This window comes from Pomacea canaliculata, linkage group LG13 (assembly GCF_003073045.1).
Source record: "Pomacea canaliculata isolate SZHN2017 linkage group LG13, ASM307304v1, whole genome shotgun sequence".
In the NCBI taxonomy this organism is placed as follows: Eukaryota; Metazoa; Mollusca; class Gastropoda; order Architaenioglossa; family Ampullariidae; genus Pomacea; species Pomacea canaliculata.
Window position 1 is genome coordinate 12,195,417 of NC_037602.1, and position 21,426 is coordinate 12,216,842.

The 21,426-nt window shown below is 41.6% G+C and overlaps 3 protein-coding genes across 3 annotated transcripts; 1 reads left to right on the forward strand and 2 right to left on the reverse strand.

Moving 5' to 3' along the window:
* Window positions 1–1,087: 1,087 nt before the first annotated feature.
* LOC112554434 (repressor of yield of DENV protein homolog) lies at window positions 1,088–9,069 on the forward strand. The gene is made up of 8 exons (XM_025222209.1): window positions 1,088–1,111; window positions 3,733–3,801; window positions 5,765–5,873; window positions 6,183–6,226; window positions 6,850–6,987; window positions 7,403–7,503; window positions 7,751–7,911; window positions 8,454–9,069. Exons 1-8 carry the CDS (start codon window positions 1,088–1,090, stop codon window positions 8,723–8,725), a joined length of 918 nt encoding a protein of 305 aa, XP_025077994.1. The 3' UTR covers window positions 8,726–9,069.
* Window positions 9,070–11,907: 2,838 nt separating this feature from the next.
* LOC112554274 (pancreatic lipase-related protein 2-like) lies at window positions 11,908–16,047 on the reverse strand. Its single transcript, XM_025221985.1, has 6 exons — window positions 15,951–16,047; window positions 14,935–15,246; window positions 13,796–14,024; window positions 13,286–13,402; window positions 12,947–13,078; window positions 11,908–12,327 (listed from the first exon to the last, which is right to left on the reverse strand). Exons 2-6 carry the CDS (start codon window positions 15,184–15,186, stop codon window positions 12,104–12,106), a joined length of 954 nt encoding a protein of 317 aa, XP_025077770.1. The 5' UTR covers window positions 15,187–15,246; window positions 15,951–16,047; the 3' UTR covers window positions 11,908–12,103.
* Window positions 15,965–20,997, reverse strand: LOC112554275 (pancreatic lipase-related protein 2-like). Its single transcript, XM_025221986.1, has 6 exons — window positions 20,904–20,997; window positions 20,400–20,710; window positions 18,899–19,127; window positions 18,431–18,547; window positions 18,091–18,222; window positions 15,965–16,110 (listed from the first exon to the last, which is right to left on the reverse strand). Exons 2-6 carry the CDS (start codon window positions 20,670–20,672, stop codon window positions 16,025–16,027), a joined length of 837 nt encoding a protein of 278 aa, XP_025077771.1. The 5' UTR covers window positions 20,673–20,710; window positions 20,904–20,997; the 3' UTR covers window positions 15,965–16,024.
* Between the last annotated feature and the right edge of the window lie 429 nt (window positions 20,998–21,426).

Here is a 21,426-nt window from a genome sequence, read left to right on the forward strand (position 1 = left end):
GAGCAGAGGCTTCTGGGAATCCATCAAAGAGGTGACTATGTTGTGGATGAAGTCATTCACTTTTTTCTCCCTGTAGGAGACACAAATGAGTTTCCCGAACCACTCTGTTTCAAATGCCTTTATCTGCCACTCTGATTCTTCATGCAGCCACACAACATGAGGACAAGAGACTTGTAAAACCTGAATTTATTACCCCAAATCTCGCTGAACCTCACTATCGGCCCTGTTGCTGCCACAATCCCAAAACAACCACCATCTTTTGACTGCACCTCCTCCAAATGCACTCCATTTGAATCTCTGCTTTAGTAGATCTAATGGTGTTAACAATGACTTTGTTGATTTCCATCCGTAAGTGCTCATGCTGGCAGTGACCTTGTCATTGAAGTTATGTAATTTGTTGTTGCTGCCTGCCATCAAATTGATGTCAGCAAAGTGAAGATTACTGTGTGGCATCCCTCTGATAGACACAGAGGTTCTGATGGTCCTGGAATGAATTGCACATGATTTTTTTCCAGGTAGATGTTAAACAGCACTAGAGACATAAGGCAGTCCTGCCACAGGCCATCCATGCTGGGAAAAAGCTTACCCACACTGCTGTCCAAGAGGATAGAGTTCATGGAGCCATCATACAACACCTTTATGGATCATATGATGCCTTCCTCCACAACATATTCCATAGCCCATGCCATGCCATAAATATCAATGCCTTCTTGAAGTTGTTAAAGTTATGGTAGAGATCCTTGCTGTGCTGCAAGTGCTTTATTGACTAGACTATTGAAGATTTATCCAACAGTGCTCCTGCTGGCCCGGTATCTAGCCTGCTCCCAAGCTAACAACTTTTCTTCTACCACTGGTGTGATGCAAATCCGGATGATACACAAATCACATTGCTACATTATAAAAACCATGTTCACATTCAAACACATCTACACTACAAACCTGTTTCTCCATCCTCAGTGGCAGACATGAGTGCATACTTGTACCTAGCTGCCATACTGCAGAGTGCAAGGGGGAACTATATCAAAAGCTTTTGCACAACCTCTTCTTGTAATTTCCAAGTAGGACTTTTCCCCTTCCTTAGAGTGTCATGGTATGGCAGAACCCTTCACAGGTGAGTTTATGTTTTCCACCAGCTGTTGCATGAAAGTACAAAACAGTGTGGTGTACTCTGGGATAAATAAACCAAACACACAAGTTTAAAATAAATAAAACATATCCAGCAGTTAAAGGCAAGTTTTGTGTTAACACTAAAAAAGAATTTAGGTGTGTGTGAGTGAGAGAGAGAGAATAATAGAATTTCTTATTTGGTAATCTTAGAAATAAAAAAATGCAGGGAACTTCTAAAATCACCCTCTCTTCCCCATCTCGCAAAGTATTTCTACTAAAGAAAAGGCAAACAAACAGATTTTTTAATCACATATAGCAGATACAGGTTTTAAAGACCGTCAGCTGTCACCAACATCAAACATCATCCAATCCTAGTAAAGCTTATTATTCGGTAAGTTATTGCAATACTTCTTCTCAGATATTACTGAACTGCTACTATTGTTATAACAATTGTGTAATTAGTTAATCAATCTAGATCTAAAAATTCATTTTATTCCTGATTTTCCTTTTATGTTGTGTTGAAACACAAAACCCTGTAATGCCTCATGCACTTACATTTCATCAGTAGTAAAGTAACAAAATCGGTTGTTACAACCCTTAGAAGATCTGCTAAAATACTATGCATAAACATTAACCTCAATGCTAAGAATGCAGTGAAGTGGATGCTGATCAAATCACCTTACAGTTGTATTGTGTTGTGAAAGTGGAGGACAGGAGGGTAAATAGAGTATATGTGTGAAATATGTTACCAAACAGAAGTAAAATGCTGTATTGTAAATGCTTTTAAACTGCAAATGTCCTGCAACTTGTAAATGGCATGTTAATAATACAGCAATGAATAAGCAGCACTTTGACTCAAACTAAAAATCTGTCATGGCTTAAACGATGCTCGGAACAGTTTTTAATGCTATCAATATATATATAGTGATCTATTTACTATAGTCAAATGTTACCTCAGTAAATATGTGAATATATTGGAACATGATCACTGTTTAAGCATAAACTTATCTCTTCGGGTACATCCGTGACTGACAGTGCGATACGATCTACGGGTACTTCCTTGTAACTCGTGGCGTGGCGGGGGTGGGGTAGGGAGGAGAAGGGGAAGATTCTTAGCAACGATCGACAATGGTCATGGGGATGAACTATTAGGCTGCTATAAATACTGCCTATGCGAGAATAAAACATGACATTTTACCATGTTATATTTTAGCTCCATCCTTTGTTGTAAGGTTTTAATAATGTGTTTGATTTTCTTTATGAAGAGCTTGAAAACCGGGTACCGTGGTACGATCAACTTTCTTTTCCTTATGTAGCTTGCGTGGTACATGGTAGCGTCCCTTGGCGGCCGACGGAGTTGTCTCGCATGATTGCACTTTATTTGCACAAGCTGTGGGAGGCATCAATGTGCAGTCTTTCTTTCACCAAGTCTTTTGTCAGAGCGGGAACTGATCAAAGGCTACGATATAACACTGCATGATAACGCCTTTATAACTATTACAGCAAGCGTTGGCTAAATTTGTGGAGATTGTATTCATTTATGTGATGGGAATGTATAGCGATTTTGTTGTTTTGTCCCCACTTGGCACACACGGACGTACATTAAATCTGCAACGGGTACCTGCTAGAGAAAATAGTTTTCGGGGCACCCGGCCGGTAGTTTAGTGGTTAAAACATTCGCTTGTCACCACGGCAGTGAGTGGCTCAGGGTTCAGATCTCGTCTCAGGACACACTCTGTATGTGGCACCTGGGTGTCGGGTATTTTCTCCGGGTACTCCAGTTTCCTTTCCCTCCCTTCCTCCCCCTCCCCATAGTGCGAAATCGCTGCAACATGGAAGCACTTTCCTACTAAATAAACAATATGCTAGAGAAACCAGTTAGCCAAGCAGATTGTGTTGTAAGCAAGCAATCACATCCATACATGATTTAAGCCACCCACGTTCCTCCATCCAGGATCTACCTCCTTACCAAGCCATGGCTCTTGAGTACATATATAGGTAGTCGGTAGATACGATGAGGTGACAGAATGAGATATAAATGATAGGCCAGGTAATGACTGATCCAAACTCCGTTCATTCTTTAACTGAAAAAGGTTGGTATCGGCGCGAAAAGGCCAATGAAGGTGCCTGCATCACAGGAGAAAGTCGACAATTAAGTATATGCAGTTGCACGGTCGTCAGAGCAAACTGCAGCGAACATCACAATTGATGTCTGAACACATTGATTGTGATACATTTAGGAAATAACAACTGATTGCATGCTGTCGCTCAACCAGTCGGACATCAAAGCAACAATTAACATCAGAGCATAGAGAATAATTGTATGAGTCACCTTTTCTAACTCCACATTCTCAAATTTGACCTCCGTCACGAGCACGCACACACAGTTATTCACTAATATTGATATGCGAACGTGCACAGGCTCATATCGACATAGCCTTTCAACAGTCAACACAGCGAATGAACGTTGAGCGAACGTTGTTATGGTCTGGCAATGCAATGACGTAATGACTGCTGTATAGGTAACCCGGATGTTGCGTAAGCCCACAATCGCACAAACGACACCCTCATCGGGTTGCTACCCCTTGAAGAATTTAGCACACCCGGCACATCGATCAGTGACAGGGAAATATTCTTAGCAGAAGATCATATGGAATCGAAGATTCGATAGATGAATTTGAACGACAAAGGCAGGTATGTCAGTCGATATCAGATATCAGATCGGCTTTCTGTCAGGTCGTGTCTGCTTTCGTTTTGTATTTAAGTCCATAGTGCATTTTATCACTCATGCTGTGTTGCTAGTCATCGGGCATTGCATTCGCTACACGCCCCATAAAAAGTCGTCTCAGATAAGCACACAAATTTAGTAAGGGTTGTCTTATTTTAGAAAGATTTTGTGATGGAGGTGTGCTAGTGGATTATGTTGCTCTAAGTTTCAGTCAGAACGAGCAGGAACAGGAACAGTCATGGGTCACGCCGATAACACACGGGGCTTGTCTTTCGCCATTATCGTCTGGTTTTGTACACACACATGCTGACACGGCCACTGACGGCGCGATATAGTCCGCATACACAGGGACATGTGCCACTGCTTGAAACACAGATGTTCATCATTACACCAAAGACACGAAAGGTTCTCTCTCTCACACACACAGAGCCACCGCATGAAGTATATAAAAACACACGTTCAACAGCTGTCAGTCATGACATGAGACTGTCACTCACCGGATCCAGCGACTGCGATGCTTTGCGCCTTCTCGTAGTCGGCGTCTACAAACACTGAAGCCCGTTTCTATTTTGTCACGCACGTCACATATATATTTCTCGCCACACCCCACCCCAACCCCGGCCCCATTCTTTTTCTCACTCACACGTGGATTCAGTTTTCATAATAAACTGATTAAATCCAACGTACAGCCTCCTCGACCGGGATGCCAGGAGCTTGTGGTGGTTGGGTAGGGGGGAGTCAGTGACGAGTTTTCGCACGCTGGAGGTTTTGCCGACAGGAGAGAAAGGTTAGCAATTATTTAAGGTACTATAATAATTAGCTTCAGTTGTAAAGCACGGCCTGCAGATTTAAAAAAAATTACAAGAATAGCCCTCACTGGTGTCCAGGTGAAAGTACTGATTAGCCATTCCTCTGTCAGCCGGTGTACAAGGGTTGTCAAGCTAGCTGGCATCCAACAGTCTCTGTCGACAGCTCGAGCCCTGGGCCTAATGTACGTGGACATAATTGCAGAGATAGGAATGTGATATGATGTAATTACAGGGAAATTAGTATCACATGTTAGCAGTTCGCATTTCGAAGGACTCTGTCGAATGTCAAGGGCATGATGGTGAGAATGTGTCATAGGTTGAGAGCTTACATGTTGATGGACTCTAACAAGTGTCATGGACATACTTTGAGCTCGATGTCCACCATGTGCTACATTATTATTGTATGATCTGCAGGAAGACAAAATGGTCTGCAGATTGCAGCATTTAAATTTTATGAATGGGTCATCCTGTCTGTGCCAGCAGGCAGTTTAAAAGAATGTGTATTTCTGCATCTGTAAACGAAAGGCAACGACCTTAAGGTTTTCCGTCGACTCTCCCGCACATAGAAAAGCTGTGACATTCACAATTACACGCTAGGCAAGTTAAAAGCATAAAAACAGAATAGAAATTTGTCGGCTGAAGCTTCAATTTCATTTTCATTTCAAACTATTTGAGGGATTCATTTTCGGTTTTCATTATACAGTAAGGAAATCTATTCATAGGAGGACAAGTATATGCCACCATTCCCTCATTCCAATATTTCTTAGAGCGAAAAAAATTAAGCGAAAAAATTCCCTAACCTTTCCTGACCCGGAAAACTGTTCTCACATTTTGATACCCAAATATGTGATAAAAACTCTGTTGAATCGACTATGTGACAAACAATATCATAGACACATCACCATGCATAATAGAGGACGGCGGCTACAGTATGACGACGAGCGACGATAAAGATAAATATATAACACGTCTTGTGTGACGTTTGTAGTCAGTTTCTGAGTGAAAATAATTTGTTGTCGGTGATTGTTTTTACCTGCACTGAGTCAGCCCTGTGTTAGCTGTGTATTACAGCATCTGTTGTCTGCTGGATATGTTTGTTGACCGCCGCTACACGTGACAGGCGCGGCGACTCCAGGAGTTATTTCGTGGTCGCTTCACCAATGACGAAGCTCAACAACTGTTGATCAACAATGGCGGACTTTCAGAGGCCGTGGATTTCGTCCTCAAAGGTGAGACTTGGAGTATTGCTGCCTGTGAAAGCCAACGGCAGGCAACATGTGTGTAGATCTGACTTGCATTTCTATTCATTTCTCCCTTTCCCTTTGTCAGGCTTGTTATTAGTGCAACAGGTGCGCGTCCTTATCGACGCTTTGAATTAATTAAGCTGTTGATACCCGTCATTTGTGAAAGCAAATATTTAAACAAGGGATATATGAATACACAATATCATATTATTGCTGAATCCTTCCTGGAGGCAGTTATTTTTGCTTTTATATTCTTTAAGGTTAATACGCTATTCTTTTTCTTTTCTTTTTCAGGCGATCCTGCAGAGATCCGGACATTTATCAACAGACAGAATGATGTAAGTAACTAAGTAATTGTGACGTATCCACTAATATTTAAAGAAAATTTTGCAAAAGGTAAATAATAATAATATTATTATTACAATATTATTGTCAGAAAAGTGATGAACTGCATGACAGGACCTGTGACGTCCAGTGGACAACAGCTCACAACTTTGGTAGGTGCTAGCTGGATGGCTAACACGAAGTAATAAAAAGTATAATTAGTGAGCTATAAACACTTTAGCTGCTTGTTGTTGACCATCCAGCCTAGATATGTATTGTGCGCACTGGCCCAGGACTTGAGGGATCAATTTAAAATGGTTCAATTACACTGCAGGTGTCCACTAGACGAAAACTAGATGAAAGACTGAAACTGCCAAAAGCATGTGGTTTGCCTGCCCATAAGCAGTACTTCTCATTTCCAGTGCCTATTCATCTACTACTTCACTCTCTTTGTGTAATGTTTGCCTGTCCATGTTGTTGGCTTCAAAACCAGACAAAGTCCCTTCCTCCTGAGCTCCCAGAAGAGTGATGATGTATGAATAACTGTCATAATGTACAGCGTGTAGGCGTGCACTGTATCCTGCCTTACGTCGATGACGCATTGAAGCGTGACCAAACGTACCTTTGTCCTGTGTAGGAGTTGTTGCACGCACTGCGCCAAGACGCGGAGCACGTGCAGCGATCTCTGGTGGAAGGAGTGACGCACACCATCCGCCTCTTTGCTTGCGGAGGCTGCGACCGATTCTGGTGGCGCAAGGTACCCGCCAGGAAAGAGGTACAGTCTCTACAAACTCTTTGCAAAAACATTAAACAACTGTCAGAAAGATATTAAACTTTTATTACATAGCACATTGTGCACGCAAAGTAAACAAATAATGAGACATAAAATACATATAGATATCAGTATTAAACATACATATAGCTGCATAAGTTTTGTAATACTGTAAAATACAAGTACACATCGCACAAACCATTATAAGCACCACATCACCCTTTGTCCGTTGTGCCGTCTGCTTAAATGTTTTTTGTTTGTTCTTTTTTGTTTTTTTGTTGGTATTCTTTTAGTCTACGTATGTCTGACGTCACAGCCGTTTGAACACACCGGCGTAATGAAACCTAATGAAGTGGAAGGCGTGTGTCGCTTGCAGATATCAGAATGTAATGAACTCAAAGACTTGTTTCGTGTACAGGTTTCCAAATGCAGGGTGTGTAAGGTCAAGTACGACCCTGTTCCGCGCCAAGAGGAGTGGGGACTGGCTGAGTTCAACTGCAACTGTGGTAAAATCTTCAGGTACGAGTTTTGTTGTTTGATGCTCATTACCACTGCCATTAGCACCCCAGATTAAAAAAAACACTCAAAGGATGCCAGTGATAACAATCAATTCAGTTACTAGGGGAACACAGATGATTGGGAAAAAACCATTTAAAGGATTTCTAGATGTTGCTGCACGCCTGAGATACATACGTGTATACCTACTGGTGGTGTGAATTGTTGGACGGTTCTATGACGCCAGTTCTACTTGGTGGCCTTCTTGCAGGGGTACCGGGTGGATGAACCACACCAAGTCGCCTTGCTACGCGTGTGGAGCCCCTGACGTCCAGCCCACCCGTATTTTACCACCTGTCAGACATCGCACTCACACCCAGAAGCAGCAATTATCGCACAGCTGTACTGCTCCCAACTGTTACAACAGGGCAGGTAAGTAATACGCTAAAGGGTGGTTACTTCAGGTCGCGCAAGAGTAACACCAGAGTTCGTTTGTCTGAGTTTATACAGTTAGGCTCTTTTGTGTGCGCAGAATAATCCAGCTCTTCATCTTAGCAAGGCACCGTTGAGTGAGCACAAGTGCTGCTCCACACTGTCAAAAATGTTTTTTCCCACTGACACACTATCACCACAAGTACTGCTCTCCACTATGGCAAAATACACCTCCCTCTAACACTTTATGACAGACAAAATCATACCCTGGGAACAATCTACTAGAGTGTTAGACTCCAAAATGTTATTATCTTAACATTCTTCCAAAATCGTAGTAAAGTTAGAGACAATTCGATCCATAAAAATTATTTCCTAAGCAGACCTTTTTCAGCCTTAGCCGAGAATCGCCGTCTCCAGTTTCTGTAGATGTAAATAGATGTGAACTGCAACCATTTTATTGTGCACGTAAAATATGGCCTCCTCAAAACTGGATAGCTGTGTATTCTCATTGACTAAAAAGTCTTTTTTTCTCCCTCACATAGAAAGTCCACCGACGTACAGCAGAACTCAGCGCTTTTTGGGCGCCGTGCATCACACGCACGAGCGGCCCGTGGCTCGCGGCGGTCGAGTGGACCAGGCGGCGCAGAGGAAGACCATTGCACGCACGAGCGCTCGCAGCGCAAGAGAAGTGTTGGTCCCCAGTCCCAGGCACGTCAGCACGGGCTCGACCGTCGACACCTTTCTGACGCAGGGGGAGCTGGACGAGACATACGAGGGCATCATGAGCCTGCCCAGCATCGCCGGCTCCGACTAGTGCGGCATCCCCCAACCTTCCCCTCGGCTCCACCTGCACCAGGCTCCAGCTTGTCACGTGGTTTCTTTTGGATGAGAAGACACTTGCGATCTCGACGTGTAAAACTAATGTCACGGGGCCCGCCAGCTTGTAATGGAATACTCTCTTGCCGATTGTCGTCAAGCGAGAGGGGACACAATCTTTTTTTTTTATCACGGTCTCGGAAGGAAGTAGAAGCTAGTAGAATAAAGATAAAAACCGGGCTCGATCGACGATGTCTTTGTGATGCATATCTGATGAATATCATAGCGTTTATATTTAGATGCAGACTCTCTTGCCTTTTTAAATAAATTTTTAAAAATTACCTTCATTGTTATAACTTTTGTATTTTTGAAAGAAGCACAAGCCCCAGATATCATTTAGACATTTTATAAACTTTTGCAAAATCTTCTCGCAAAATGTTTGAAATAATGTTTGTAGCAAATTTTTTAAAGTGTTAATCATGTTTTTTAAACTTAATTTAAATGTTTAGCAAATCACCACTCTCTGAAGTCCCACTTCAACATGGCAAGAATGATATACACAGAAGATTAAAAATATTTCATGTTATTGGGTATAAAACCAGGAAACATACAATCATACAATAACAATTAATCTTATATATGCAACAAATTGTGACAATTTATGATAAAGATGCATAAATGATACTCAAAAAAAGAGAAAAGTATTAGAATTAAGCAGGGATAAATCAAAGCACATGAATTTTCTTAAATTAATAGACAAATATTTCAGTTTCAAATGTTTAAAGGAGAGGTGTTGTTGAGGCCCTGTGCTCCTTGAAGAGTCGCAAGGAATAATTAAACTAAATAGACCTTTAGATTTGATAAAAAATAGTGAAATATAAATACATTTGTATGGTGCACAAAATACACAATACACAAAAATACAGTTCTGTCCCTCTGTACATAACATTCAAATGATCATCTCTACCCTTATAAAATGGACATATTCCGATTAACCAGGTTTATGAGATTTTGTGACAATGCAAAGCAAGGCTGAACAAGGTTCATATATTTCTGGTAAAGAGGCTTTAAGAAATTCATTGAGAACATTATCAGATCCACATGGCTATATCATAATATACTAAAACCTTCTTATACGTCATCATCAGATATCTCAACTACCACATATTTGTTCAAAATATCAGTAATAATCACCATGTACATCCAAGGGGCATATATAAGAAAGGATCCCTTCAGCGTGAATGTATCCTAATTTTTGAAAGAGGTGAACAAATTCATTATGGAGGAATTTTATCTACTGTCCCACTTGTAGCAGATGAGTTAAGAAGACTCCAATATAATCTAGGATTCTTAATTGAAGATGAAGATAATAACGGTGTCACAGTTTTCAATTTCAATTTCTTTGAAGTCTTTTTTTCCCATCAGAAAATAGGTGAACTGGTTGGAGGTAGTTAGCACACAGTCTTTTAGGATACAGAGGTTGATACAGTGCAGCAAAAAGCTGGATAATACAAGGCGATTTTCCAAAAATGCATAAGACGTATATACAACTGCTCAGCACGCCAAATCCCAATTCTTCCATAATTCATGTAGTACAGTAATTTAATTCCAAAAAATTTACAGGGCACAGAAACACAGTTGTCACCTCCGTGAAATATGCTAGCATTTAGTTTCCTTTTCTCCTCTCCTTGCCACCCCCATCTCTTTGCAGCATTTCTTTGATGGCCTCTTCTATGATGTTATCTGAAGCCTCCATGCACCCGTTGTTCTTTTGTACAGCTTCTGAAGATAACAAAAATAGGAAAATTGGGATTTTTAAAGATCAATAGGTTTACAGATTAAAGACAGACTAAAGAAGTCTCACACCACATATCTTATCTCAGTTCTATGGTGCTTCTGCTTCCAAACCATGTCTTTCTATTTTCAGGTTTACCCATAGAAGAACACTTAATTCTGACAAGAGTTTAAAACAATTTTGAACTGTGGAGCTAGAAATGAAAAATGTCAATTCATATTATATCAGCACCTCTCTCTTTGGTTAAAATATGTATAAAAACATATCATATATCTATAACTTAATAACAATAATATCTATACTAATATTTATACATCATCACTGCAGATCATACTCTTTTTCTTTGCGTTGCGGTTTCACCTTTCTGTTTTCTCTCTCGCCAGAGGGTTGAGTGTCGTTGCAATGAGACAGTTGCTAATGTAGCAAGCACCTGATTTACTGAGGGGCACAATTCTGTTTCTGCTCTCTTTCTGCATGCCAGGGATTCTCGACATTTTTCATTTTACTTTGTAACTTTATTCCATTCTTCGAGGCCGAATCAGGGGAGATAGTCTATTGTTTACTCGTCCTGGAGCTACTTATCTCCCCTAATTACTTTACTACTAGGGGGCTGCTGGAAATGAGTTAATACTGTATTGTCATCGGAAATGGCTAAATGGTAAAACTTTCAGACCTCTAGGACCCTGTAAAGTGGGTGAAAAATAGATTTAAAAATTCAACCGTACCCATACCTTGCATACATACATAGTTCATTAATTAAACGTGTGTAAAGAAGGCATCAAAGCCTTTAGACATAAAGTATTCGTAACGAATTCTTACTGGTCTCGATGGAAAAGTACGAACGTGAGGGCGAACTGGTGAAGTGCCTTTCGCCTGATTCCATTTAAATCAAATCTGGACTAGCTGCAAATTCTTTCTTGCTTTTAAACCGTGTTAATCTTACAAAACTACGGCTTTAAAATATTACGATTTACGTAACCAACCGTTTATTCTAAAATCGCCGCGCGCGCGCGCACACACACACACACTCATACATACATACATAAAACCACGAATGCACACGTGACTAACGAAATACTTTGGGCACATATGTTAATACTCTTTTGCAAATATTTTTCGTGTTATTTATTCCCCATCTTTTTTTTCCAGCTTCTCTGAGAAAACCCATGAAAAGCTGAAAGAAACATTAACATTAACTGGGGACTTGGTATGCATAACTACTGTAGACAAGCAAACTGCATTGATAACAATAAATAAAACAGAAACAAAAACGCTGAATGTTTAAAATTTTAAAGACACATAGTCACATATGTGACCTGAGAGAAATACTGTAAGTATAAATACTACGAAAACAAATACAAGTAAGTGAGAACAGACAAAGCAACTTTTAAAGTTGTTAGTGTTTTATTAATGATGGTAAGTACAAGACATTATTCACCACTTTTATGGTTAAGACCATCATACTTCTTTAAAGCACAACACTTGGAGATTAAAGGTAAAGTCGCCATCAGGGAAAGGACCAGACTCTCTCTGCTCGACAGGTACGGGTACCTTTCCATATACTTTACTGTGGTCGAGGTGTCAGTACGGGTAGGTGGAGCCAGTGTTTAGCACATAGAGACCCGTACTATTACTGGAAGCATGGTACCCCATGTTAGAACACCCTTTGGCACAGGACGTGCAATGACCTGACTTGTACTCGCTCAAGCTGGCACACGGGTAGGCCACAAACGGGTTGTTTCTGATGCTGGCCGTGTAGTAGCTGGTGGCCCTCATGTGGTTGCACACAATCGTGTCGCTAGCATCTGTTGAAACAAGCAAGTATAGGAAATAAAGAAACAAGGCAGTAGCTCAGTGTACTCCTGTAATACATTCTATAAATTTTACTAATCACGTGGACTGACATCTAGAAAGGAATTTGAATGTAATGAATGAACCCCATGCCTTCACTGAACGATTTTTCATGTCTGATTCAGGAAGATCAGAGATCTGTTTCGTTCGAAATTACAAGAAAGTTAATAGTTAAAATCATTAATATTGTTTTTTTAAACTTGTTTTTAAAGTGTCACTGACAGATTGTTTGATGTGTTTGATGTGTATTCTAACCCTATCTTTCACTTTTCTCGTCTGTTAGCTAGTCCTCCTGCTCGTCTTCCTCGTGGTTCATGACACTCTCAGTCTTTGAGGTTTGTTCACTGATTCCTCTTTGTGTCTTCTTTGTTTTTTTATGACAGTACTTGTCTGCACAGTTGTTTCTACCTCCGTCAATCGTATGCTGTCCATATCTCGGTCTCAAACGCTGAAAACAAGCTTTGTGAACGTGATCATGCGCTATATAAATCAGCAACAACACCTTCTAATGTTTTAAAAAGAGACAGCTACTCTTGCCTCATGTCTAGTACAGTTCCTGGTGATTTTTCTTACCTTTTAACTGTCCAGTAAACAGGTCACCGAGTGTTTTGAGCACAAGGGATACGCCATCCGCACATCCGGGCATCTCAACGCCTCCATTGGGGAAGAAATCGGCATCACCGCACATTTCCGCAGTTCCGAGACCTGCAACATTCACAAAATTACTGCTGCATTATGGGAGACGAGGAAGCTGGGCATGACGGCCAGTCAAGACGACGCAGAACATGATGGCATAGAAACGGACATAAACACGAAACATGCAAACCACAGAGGTAGTCCGAGTCTACCGTTGGACTAGAGAAACCATAAGGCTTACATCCACGTGACATCATCCATAGACACATTGCCTACCCCCCAGCACGATAGGCTTGGCGTTGGTGTGGATGACGTCGACAAACAGCGCGTCGTCCCTGTCCAGTTTCACAAGCTTGTCGTACGTTTCGAAATTGGGGCCAGCAGGGTCCAGACCTGTGAGTCATAAAACTAGAACGCCTCTAACATTCATCAATGTATTATTCATATGTGTATTTCATAATACATGTATATAATCTTATATATAGTGTGATCAAGTGTAATATCTACATGTGTAACTCATAATATATACATAATGTTAGAGTGTGTCGATGTGTGCGAGGTGGGTGTGTAAGCTCCCTTGCACTGGTTGGTCAGTTGGACTTTGCCTCTCTACCGGGGCTGGCATGGAACCGTCAACCTTCTGCCTGGAAGTGGCACTAACCTTCAAGCTATCGGACCACCCAGTGACATCACAAGATGTCTATATGTCAAACATCTCTCAGAAAATCTCTCTCTGACTACTCATCCATCAGATTCTTAGGAGCAAATCAGTCTCTGACTACTCACCTGTAATCCTGCCCAGCCTCCCGTCCAGGCCATGGCCAGCGTAGCCCGCTATCTGCGCGCCCAGCGAGTGACCAATCACGTGGACGGCGGACATGGGGACACCCAGCTTCTCAAGCAACAAGATGAGAGTCGCGATGTAGTTGCCGACAACCCGAGTGTTGGCCGTGGCCTGGAAGAAGTTAGGTCCCTGGGCGCCTTGTTTCCAGTCTACGGCGATGATGTTGACATTCTGTTAAGGGAAAACAACAAACACCACGTCCTTGTGCCAGCAACATAATAAGATCTATTAAAATATGATGAGAGGTATTCAACATAACTAAAATTTAACTTTGAAATGCTCATGGGGCATTTTTATTATGCCGTCAAATCATCAATCAAGCCGCATTCTCTCGTTGGTATTTGAGTCTCACTACCAGCACCATAGAAGTCTATATTTATGAAGTCAAAGACTGGATGGTATCAAACTCAATGATGATAAGACGGAAGACCTCCTACTCTAAACTCATAGCACTTTTGCGGCAGAAACAACTCTGGAAGTGAAAGACAAAGCTATGATGATACCACACTTGCACTAAGGTAATAGGGACTAAGCAAGAAAAAAGAAATGAAATAAGAAACATACAAGCTCCCATTTTTTGTGGGTGGTTTCAATAAATTATAACGCAAAAATGTCTGCTAGACACCGATTCACACGAAGACACTCACCAACACCACGAGACCCACCGTCTGTACTAGAATAAAATCACTACGCATGCGCAGACACATGGCTTAGTTCAGGAACTCGGGGTACACTACACCCACACTGGAAATAAAAGGTTAGAGGCATTCACACTTCCTGGAAAAGGAGGAAAAGTGAAAAGTACAGGAGGGGACACGTTTCTTGCTATGGTTTGTTGTTTGAGTCTCACCCCAGGCCAGCAACTAAGGGTCTGTCACGGCCACCATTTCAGGTCAGGCGATGGAAAGAGTTTTGTCTTCAGAAATAACTCAGTGAGAATCCGCTCTGACACCCGACGGCGAGATAACTAGTCTAGAATGTACTGTCATACTTAGTGGTGACAGGGGAGAAGACTGTCCTACATAGAATTTGAAGAGTGTCCTCTTTTTCATAAACAAAAGTTTAGTAAAATGTTTTATACCTGCGTCAGCATCTCTTTCACCATGTCCTGAACCCACTTATCGCTGGCAGAGGCATCGTAACCGTGTATAATGAATTTCGTGGGTCGTTGGGCGTTGAAGTTGGAGTTTTTCACGAAGGTAACATTCATAGGGTCCAGCAGCTGTGGTGACGTCGGATTCTCCGGTGTGTACAACAGAAAAACGGATGTTTTGCTGTGACGGCGATTGTGGAAGACAGAAGAAGCTGTTAATAAAAGGCCACCAGACATCATAGTACTGAAACTGGGGCAACATTTCCCGGTATGTGACGCTGAAAACAGCACCACAGCATCCTTGGACAGAAAATAATGAATGATTACAATGAATCATGCCTGGCACCGACCACAACACAATGGTTACAGTGAACTGGTTTTGTGACTTTTTGTAAGGAAATGAGTCCAGTTAGGGAGCTTGAATGGCGAAGTCACAACTTTTTAAAGTAACAATCTAATCTCAGCAATATCGCATGGCAACAGCAAACACGCTCAGTGCTTTGTTTCCACCTTTACACGACAAAGTGAGCAACAATTCTGACAAACACACCGACTTAGTTTGTGAGAAGAGACACGTAGCTGTTACAGAAGTAAGGATGGAAAGTAATTGTTACATAGAATGTCGAAAGTGTTGCAGAAGAAAGGTGGAAGGTATAGCAGAGTGAAGGTGAAAAGTAAATGTAAAAGAATTCAGGGGGGAAAGTGTCACAAAAATGGGGAAAATTATTGTTACAGAAGTCGGGGCGGTGGGTAATCGTTGCAAAGCTCAGGTGAATAATCGTACAGAGGTCAGGGGAAAGCAGGATGCGAAGTAAGAAAAAAAGGGAGGAAGATGGAAGAGATGACTTTAAAGACCTTTGGGGTTTTATCCTCTACCTTCTTACCGGTTATTGGATGCAATTAGAAACTTTGACACACAGGCCAACATTGTGAACAAAGCGCGTACTGATGATCGATGTTACTGAACATACCTGTGTGTTGATGACCAATGCTACTCAACATACCTGTGCACCAGATGAAGATCAGGAGGAGAGATATGTGGGAAAGCATCTTCTCTCTCTCAAATCACGGCGTAATTTCACAAAACAATGTTCATGGGTTTTATAGAGCCTGTATAAGGATCATATGTCATGGACATCACAAGCTGTGGCAGCACAGTCATACCTGTTGATATCAGTATCATATTTACAATCAAATAAAGCGCTGACTTTTCCTTTTTTCACGCAAAACCTGTTTGCATGTATTGTGAAGGGAACTTACTGTTCAAAAAGCACAGAACAAAGAAAGCTGATTGTATTTCTAATACATTTTCATTTCGAATGACGAGTGAACAGATTGTGAAAGTGAGACAGAGGCAGACAGTCATTACCTAGTGATGCTTCTTCCTACCTTGTGCCTCACTCTATACACACAGGTTAACGAGGAATTAACTGACACAAACATGTTCCAAGAAACTAACTCAGGCACTTCTAGACTCAGGCGACTTTTCCAGTGCCTCTGAAGTGAGCCGAGTCACACTACTGTGCGCGGGCTAGGGTCAGTCCGGCATGAGTCGACCTCGCGAGAAAAAAGCTGACACGATGTCCGATCGTAGCATCTGCTGTCGTCTAGACTTACATATATACATAGACACGGCTACAGACAGAGAGAAAAAGAGAGACTCAAGCGTGAAGTAGCTGATGGACGTCATGTGGTGGACGTCACGCAAACGTGCCGACAACATCTTTTGATACAAGTATAGAAATAAACAAGGAAGTAGGTCAGTGTGTTCGTGTACATACAATCTATAAATTTTACTAATCACGTGTACTGATATCTAGAAACGTATTTGAATGTAATGAATGAACCCCATGCCTTAACTGAACGATTTTTTCCACGTCTGATTCAGGAAGATCAGAGATCTGTTTCGTTCGAAATTACAAGAAAGTTAATTGTTAAAATCATTGATATTATTTACTTAACTTGTTTTTAAAGTGTCTTTAAAACTCACTGACAGATTGTTTGATGTGTTTGAAAGAACAAACACGCCGTCACGTGAAGGTACATATCGTGACTAAACCAGCTTCACACCAGAAGCAATCGTCTAAATTCAAACTGTCAATGGTTATTACAAGCTGGTAGGACAGACACTGCGATGGAAACCACTGTTTATCACCTTCACGTCGTTCGCCGGAAATTTCGGATTCATCGTTGCTGCAGACATAACCCTTGATAGACAGTCAACCTGTTGTGATAGACACGTTACAGTTGGTGACGTCACACACTAACCCTTGACCTCGGATATGTATACTGTAGGTGGATTGCTGTCTGCCGAGTCCAACCCTTAGCACATGGCGAAGTTCTCCGCTGTTAGTCTCGGCGAGCATAAACAATGAATGTGACTAAACCGGAAGCTTTGTACACACCTTCATCGTTTTAGAAACTGGAAAAAAGTCGTCTGCCAGCAGTCCAGTAATACAAGTTCGTGGCTTCATCCTCTTGACCACGTGAGCACGCAGATCCTAGCTTATCTACGACGGTTTGCTCTATAGACAAGAGCTTTTTCCAATTAGAAGAAATGTGGAAGGTGTAGCAGAGTGAGAGTGAAAAGTAAATTTGAAAGAATTCAGGGGGGAAAGTGTCACAAAATGAACATGCCCGTATGTTAATAATCGATGGTACTCAATATACCTGTACACCAGATTAGGATCAGGAGGAGAGAAATGTGGGAAAGCATCGTCTCTCTCAAATCACGGGGTTGTTTCACCAGACAATGTTCATGGATTTTATAGAGCATATGTCATGTACATCACAACCTGTGGCAGTCACAGTCATGCCTGTTGATCTCAGTATCATATTTACAATCAAATAAAGCGCTAACTTTTCCTCTTTTCACGCAAAACCTGTTTGCATGTATTGTGAAGGGAACTTACTGTTCAAAAAGTACAGGACAAAGAAAGCTGATTGTATTTCTAATATACATTTTCATTTCGTCATTGCTCCGTCAATCGTATGCTGTCCATATCTCGGTCTCAGGATCTCAAAGCAAGCTTTGTGAACGTGATCATGCGCTATACACATCAGCAGCAACACCATCTAATGTTTTAAAAAAAGACAGCTACACTTGCCTCATGTTCAGTACAGTTCCCTACAGATTTCTCTTACCTTGTACTTGTCCATAAAGCAGACTACTGAGTGCTGTTCGCAGAAGGGATACGCCATTCGTACATCCGGGCATGTCAACGCCTCCATTGGGGAAGAAATCGGCGTCACCGCACATTTCCGTAGTTCCGAGACCTGAAACATTCACAAAATTACTGCTGCATTATGGGAGACGAGGAAGCTGGGCATGACGGCCAGTCAAGACGACGCAGAACATGATGGCATAGAAACGGACATAAACACGTAACATGCAAACTACAGAGGTAGTCCGAGTCTACCGTTGGACTAGAGAAACCATAAGGCTGTACTGCCACGTGACATCATCCATAGACACATTGCCTACCCCCCAGCACGAGAGATTTGGCGTTGGTGTGGATGACGTCAACAAACTGCGCGTCGTCCCTGTCCAGTTTCACAAGCCTGTCGTACATTTCGAAATTGGGGCCAGCAGGGTCCAGACCTGTGAGTCATAAAACTATAACACCTCTAACATTCATCAATGTATTATTCATATGTGTAGTTCATAATATATAATCTCATATATAGTGTGATGAAGTGTAATATCTACATGTGTAACTCATAATATATACATAATGTTAGAGTGTGTCGATGTGTGTGAGGTGGGTGTGTAAGCTCCCTTGCACTGGGTGTTCGGGTACCCAAGAGCTGGTTGGTCAGTTGGACTTTGCTTCTCTACTCGGGCTGGCATGGAACCGTCAACCTTCTGCCTGGAACTGCCACTAACCTTCAAGCTGTCGGACCACCCAGTGATATCACAAGATCACAAGCAAATCAGTCTCTGACTTCTCACCTGTAATCCTTCCCAGCCTCCCGTCCAAGCCCTGGCCAGCGTAGCCCGCTGTCTGCGCGCCCAGCGAGTGACCAATCACGTGGACGGAGGACATGGGGACACCCAGCTTCTCAAGCAACAAGATGAGAGTCGCGATGTAGTTGCCGACAACCCGAGTGTTGGCCGTGGCCTGGTAGTAGTAAGGTCCCTGGGCGCCCTTTCTCCATTCTACGGCGATGCTGTTGACATTCTGTTAATGGAAAACAACAAACACCACGTCCTTGTGCCAGCAACATAATAAGATCTATTAAAATATGATAAGAGATATTCAACATAACTAAATTTTAACTTTGAAATATTTATGGGTCATTTTTATTATGCCGTCAAATCATCAATCAAGCCGCATTCTCTCGTTGGTATTTGAGTCTCACTACCAGCACCATAGAAGTCTATATTTATGAAGTCAAAGACTGGATGGTATCAAACTGAATGATGATAAGACGGAAGACCTCCTACTCTAAACTCATAGCACTTTTGCGGCAGAAACAACTCTGAAAGTGAAAGACAAAGCTATGTTGATACCACACTTGCACTTGCGTCTTTCGACTGCCGCGAATTTGCACAAAGATGGGAATATATCAGCATCACAAATGAGTGGAGACAACAGACTGCACTGAATCCCTCAAGGAACCAGTAAGGCAATAGGAACTGAACCAGAAAAAAACATGAAATAAGAAACCCCAAAAGAACACTCCACACCCAAAGTGTAACTGTTGAAAATCAAAGTGAAACCTGTCGGGACAAATTCCTAGCTTACAGATAGGCGTCAACCGATTTAGTGAGTGATCGTGTGCTGGAGACTAATGGAAATTATTATCTTATTCTTTGTCGATAAAGCCAGGCAGCATGAACTAGTGGCTAATCGAATAATGGAACATATTCTCTCAATCTTCGTTCAATATTACTGCGCGAACGAGTGTTTGATCGTCTGCTAAAGAATGACTAAGCCTCTAATGTCAATGAAAGTACACAGGAGTGAATCTCCGTTGGATAGTAGTAAAATCAAAAGCAAGGTAAAGAACATAGAATTCAAATAACATTAGAAAGCAAAAACATACAAGATCACATTTTATTGTGGGTGGTTTCAATAAATTATAACGCAAAAATGTCTGCTAGACACCGATTCACACGAAGACACTCATTCACCAACACCACGAGACCCACCGTCTGTACTAGAATAAAATCACTACGCATGCGCAGACACATGGCTTAGTTCAGGAACTCGGGGTACACTACACCCACACTGGAAATAAAAGGTTAGAGGCATTCACACTTCCTGGAAAAGGAGGAAAAGTGAAAAGTACAGGAGGGGACACGTTTCTTGCTATGGTTTGTTGTTTGAGTCTCACCCCAGGCCAGCAACTAAGGGTCTGTCACGGCCACCATTTCAGGTCAGGTCCTACATAGAATTTGAAGAGTGTCCTCTTTTTCATAAACAAAAGTTTAGTAAAATGTTTTATACCTGGGTCAGCATCTCTTTCACCATGTTCTGAACCCACTTTTTAGTGGCAGAACCACAGTATCCGTGTACAATGAATTTCGTGGGTCGTTGGGCGTTGAAGTTGGAGTTATTTACGGAGGTAACATTCATAGGGTCCAGCAGCTGCGGTGAGGTCGGATTCTCCGGTGTGTACAACAGAAAACGGATTCTTTGCTGTGACGGTGATTGTGGAAGATATGAGAAGCTGTTAATAAAAGGCCACCCGACATCATAGTACTGAAACTGGGGCAACATTTCCGGGTATGTGACGTTGAGAACAGATCCACAGCATCCTTGGACAGAAAACACAGAGACATGTAGCTTTTATAGAAGTAAGGATGGAAAGTAATTGTTACATAGAATTTTAAAAGTGTTACAGAAGGTGTAGCAGAGTGAGTGTGAAAAGTAACTGTGAAAGAATTCAGAAGGAAAAGTGTCACAAAACGAACATACCCGTATGTTAATGATCGATGTTACTCCACATACCTGTGTGTTAATCGATGTTACTCAATATACCTGTACACCAGATGAGGATCAGGAGGAGAGAAATGTGGGAAAACGCCTTCTCTCTCAAATCACGGGGTTGTTTCACCAGACAATGTTCATGGATTTTATAGAGCATATGTCATGTACATCACAACCTGTGGCAGTCACAGTCATACCTGTTGATCTCGGTATCTTACAATCAGATATAGCGCTTTTTCCTTTTTTTCACGCAAAACCTGTTTGCATGTATTGTGAAGGAAACTTACTGTTAAAAAAGTACAGAACAAAGAAGAGTTGATTGTATTTCTAATATACATTTTCATTTCGAATGCATATTAATAAGTTTGGAAAACACCACCGACATTAATCAAGGTAGATCACTTATCAGGTTGTTTGTGTTTCGGTTCATTGCTCATTGCTCATTTGTGTTCTCCTGTTACTCTGCAAAATCCAATTAAATATAATGATAGAAGAAAATATCAAAGTAATAATAATTCTGAAATCAATATTAAGGGCCAACTAA